Source organism: Theropithecus gelada, chromosome X (assembly GCF_003255815.1).
Source record: "Theropithecus gelada isolate Dixy chromosome X, Tgel_1.0, whole genome shotgun sequence".
Classification (NCBI taxonomy): Eukaryota; Metazoa; Chordata; class Mammalia; order Primates; family Cercopithecidae; genus Theropithecus; species Theropithecus gelada.
Genome location: NC_037689.1, coordinates 7,669,437 through 7,673,698, shown reverse-complemented (window position 1 = coordinate 7,673,698; position 4,262 = coordinate 7,669,437). Strand labels below are relative to the sequence as shown.

At 44.1% G+C, this 4,262-nt stretch overlaps 1 protein-coding gene across 2 annotated transcripts; it reads left to right on the top strand.

The window, feature by feature from the left end:
• Positions 1–209: 209 nt before the first annotated feature.
• On the top strand, positions 210–3,059 carry GSPT2 (G1 to S phase transition 2). 2 transcript variants are annotated; one of them, XM_025373534.1, is made up of 2 exons: positions 260–520; positions 584–3,059. In XM_025373534.1, exons 1-2 carry the CDS (start codon positions 447–449, stop codon positions 2,334–2,336), a joined length of 1,827 nt encoding a protein of 608 aa, XP_025229319.1. In that variant the 5' UTR covers positions 260–446; the 3' UTR covers positions 2,337–3,059. The 2 variants fall into 2 exon arrangements, with proteins under 2 accessions (XP_025229318.1, XP_025229319.1); XM_025373533.1 differs by having other exon boundaries at positions 210–3,059.
• Positions 3,060–4,262: the final 1,203 nt, after the last annotated feature.

The window sequence follows — 4,262 nt, the reverse complement described above, 5'->3', positions numbered from 1 at the left end:
TCCTGTCTAGATTTAATCATCAGATTGTGGTCAAATCGCTCTCCCAGATCGTGTGAACAAAAAAGTGAATGGAAATTTTCGTTTTAAAAAACAGTACTTTTGGACTTAGTCCTGGCTTAAGAAGTAAGGAAGCCAAGCGTACGGATGGCAGCGAGGGGTCAATCCACGCCCGGCGTTGGGTTGGGGGTGGAGGAGTCGGAAGTGGTTGGGGTTTGGGGGAGGAGATCCGCTCACACACAAGAGGAGAGTGTTGAGCCGCCATATCTGCTGCTGCCGCCGCAGTTGCGAATGCAGCATCGGCGCCTAGCTGCCTCCGCGGTGCCGCTAAGGTTCGTGTCGCTACCCCTTGGCTCTTCGCTCTTGCTACCTTAACCCCGCCGGCGGAGCCCGCTCTTTCTGGTCTGTTGAGCTCGCTCCCTCACTGCCACACAGCAAGTTCTGAGACCATGGATTCAGGCAGCAGCAGCAGCAGCGACTCGGCGCCCGATTGCTGGGACCAGGTGGACATGGAAGCCCCGGGGTCGGCCCCGAGCGGGGATGGAGTCTCCTCTGCGGTGGCCGAGGCCCAGCGCGAGCCCCTTAGCTCGGCCTTCAGCCGTCAGCTCAACGTCAACGCCAAGCCCTTCGTGCCTAACGTACACGCCGCGGAGTTCGTGCCGTCCTTCCTGCGGAGCCCGACTCAGCCGCCCACCCTCCCGGCCGGCTCCGGCAGCAACGATGAAACCTGCACCGGCGCGGGATACCCTCAAGGTAAAAGGATGGGACGGGGGGCACCTGTGGAACCTTCCCGAGAGGAACCGTTAGTGTCGCTTGAAGGTTCCAATTCAGCCGTTACCATGGAACTTTCAGAACCTGTTGTAGAAAATGGAGAGGTGGAAATGGCCCTAGAAGAATCATGGGAGCACAGTAAAGAAGTAAGTGAAGCTGAGCCTGGGGGTGGTTCCTCGGGAGATTCGGGGCCCCCAGAAGAAAGTGGCCAGGAAATGATGGAGGAAAAAGAGGAAATAAGAAAATCCAAATATGTGATTGTACCCTCAGGTGCTCCTAAGAAAGAACACGTAAATGTAGTATTCATTGGCCATGTAGACGCTGGCAAGTCAACCATCGGAGGACAGATAATGTTTTTAACTGGAATGGTTGACAAAAGAACACTGGAGAAATATGAAAGAGAAGCTAAGGAGAAAAACAGAGAAACATGGTATTTGTCCTGGGCCTTAGATACAAATCAGGAAGAACGAGACAAGGGTAAAACAGTCGAAGTGGGTCGTGCTTATTTTGAAACAGAAAGGAAACATTTCACAATTTTAGATGCCCCTGGCCACAAGAGTTTTGTCCCAAATATGATTGGTGGTGCTTCTCAAGCTGATTTGGCTGTGCTGGTCATCTCTGCCAGGAAAGGAGAGTTTGAAACTGGATTTGAAAAAGGTGGACAGACAAGAGAACATGCTATGTTGGCAAAAACGGCAGGGGTAAAACATTTAATAGTGCTTATTAATAAGATGGATGATCCCACAGTAAATTGGAGCATCGAGAGATATGAAGAATGTAAAGAAAAACTGGTACCCTTTTTGAAAAAAGTCGGCTTCAGTCCAAAAAAGGACATTCACTTTATGCCCTGCTCAGGACTGACCGGAGCAAATATTAAAGAGCAATCAGATTTCTGCCCTTGGTACACTGGACTACCATTTATTCCGTATTTGGATAACTTGCCAAACTTCAACAGATCAATTGATGGACCAATAAGACTGCCAATTGTGGATAAGTACAAGGATATGGGCACTGTGGTCCTGGGAAAGCTGGAATCTGGGTCCATTTTTAAAGGCCAGCAGCTTGTGATGATGCCAAACAAGCACAATGTAGAAGTTCTTGGAATACTTTCTGATGATACTGAAACTGATTTTGTAGCCCCAGGTGAAAACCTCAAAATCAGACTGAAGGGAATTGAAGAAGAAGAGATTCTTCCAGGATTCATACTTTGTGATCCTAGTAACCTCTGCCATTCTGGACGCACGTTTGATGTTCAGATAGTGATTATTGAGCACAAATCCATCATCTGCCCAGGTTATAATGCGGTGCTGCACATTCATACTTGTATTGAGGAAGTTGAGATAACAGCCTTAATCTCCTTGGTAGACAAAAAATCAGGAGAAAAAAGTAAGACACGACCCCGCTTCGTGAAACAAGATCAAGTATGCATTGCTCGTTTAAGGACAGCAGGAACCATCTGCCTCGAGACGTTCAAAGATTTTCCTCAGATGGGTCGTTTTACTTTAAGAGATGAGGGTAAGACCATTGCAATTGGAAAAGTTCTGAAACTGGTCCCAGAGAAGGACTAAGCAATTTTCTTGATGCCTCTGCAAGATACTGTGAGAAGAATTGACAGCAGAAGTTCACCACCTACTCTTATTTACTGCCCATTGACTGACTTTTCTTCATATTTTGCAAAGAGAAATTTCACAGCAAAAATTCATGTTTTGTCAGCTTTCTCATGTTGAGATCTCAGTTATGTCACTGATGAATTTACCCTCAAGTTTCCTTCCTCTGTACCACTCTGCTTCCTTGGACAATATCAGTAATAGCTTTGTAAGTGATGTGGACATAATTGCCTATAATAATGAAAAATTAATGTACTTTAATTTTTCATTTTCTTTTAGGATATTTAGACCACCCTTGTTCCACGCAGACCAGAGTGTGTCAGTGTTTGTGTATATGTTAAAATGATACCTAACATATGAATAAAATACTCCATTTGAAACTCTTCGGTTATTTGAAATGCTTTTGAATGATGTTTAAATTTCATTATATAATGCTATTCAGTTAGCTTTATTACGTTCTCAAATAGTTGAATATGTTCTATCACTCTTAAAAACTTAAAAACTCTTCACCACTTACTGTTTTAAGTGAGGAATTTACAAACAATGCATAAGTGTGTATTAAAGAAATAATTTTAATTATGAGAAAAAAACTTACGTCAAGGCTCTTCCCAGTGGGCTTTGTTTTCTCTGTCCAAGTCCAATCAATAAAGGAGCTCTTCTGCTTCCCCACTTGTGATTTGAAAATCAAAGGCTCAGGCCGTCTTTATTTGTATAGCAGTAGTTCACTTAACATTATCCATAGGTTCTTGAAGACTACAACATTAAGTAAAACAATGTACAGCAGGTGTACATTGTACAACAATGTACAATGTACAACATTGTTCAATGTTGTTTAGTTACGACATTGTTTCATGTTGTTTGGTTACATTGTTCAATGTTGTTACAATACTGATAAGGGGAAAAATTCATTTTGTTAGATGTTATTTCACTTGAAGTCACAATTTCCAAGAACCAGTGGACAATGTTGAGTGAGGACTTACTGTATTCCATCAAGTCCCATCATGTTAAGTATGGCCACATTATAAATACGCCTGGGGATTCAGACCATAGGTTGACAAGACTATTTATTTGTTTATTTTTAAGACAGAGCCTCACTCTGTCACCCAGGCTGGAGTGCAGTGGTGCAGTCATGGCTCACTGCAGCCTCAACCTCCCAGGCTCAAGCAATCCTCCAATATCAGCCTCCCAGGGTGGTGGGATTACAGGCGTGAGCCACTGTGCCCAGCCTTGGCTAGACTCTTTTCTGTACTCCATCATCTTAACAAACACAGCTCTTGGTTTTGTTCACCATGAAACTTGTGATATGGGACACAACCCAATAAGGGGTATGGCTACTGAGAAGATAAATGCTTGCAATAGGGTCGTTGGTCATTGAGTAAAAACTAAGAATTAGTGACTCCTGGGCTGGGAAATGAGATGATGTCACCTTTGCCTGTTTCGTGCTTGGGTTGATAGGAAAGATGGGAAGTAATTTTTATATTCAGATCATGACCTACACTTGGGGTCAGAGGCACTGGATATTTCTCTGAACAACTTGAGGAAAACACCAATTATGGATTCTGAGGTGGCTACATTTATTGGCAAGAGAGTGGCCTTATAACCTGCATATGACTGTCAATAACTAAAGAACCTTCTGTCTTGTTAAGTGGGTAGTGCCTTAGGCACAGCAGTATACCTGGGGTGAGAGACAGTTTTGAGCTTTGCTGTCAAACCTCATACTCATGATCTAGTTGAATAGGTGTGGATACTGCTGGCACAACACCCTGGGCTCATTCATGCTCAGGTAAAGGCAATGTATCCTTCTACATTGTCCCTTTGTGTGCACATGTACCTCCAGGGTGTCTAACCTGTCAGAGATAGCCACACTGGTCTTGCTGGAGCATCAAT

Excerpts from the sequence above, each read along its gene's own strand:
- GSPT2 (XM_025373533.1), top strand. The coding sequence starts at position 447 with ATGGATTCAGGCAGCAGCAGCAGCAGCGACTCGGCGCCCGATTGCTGG.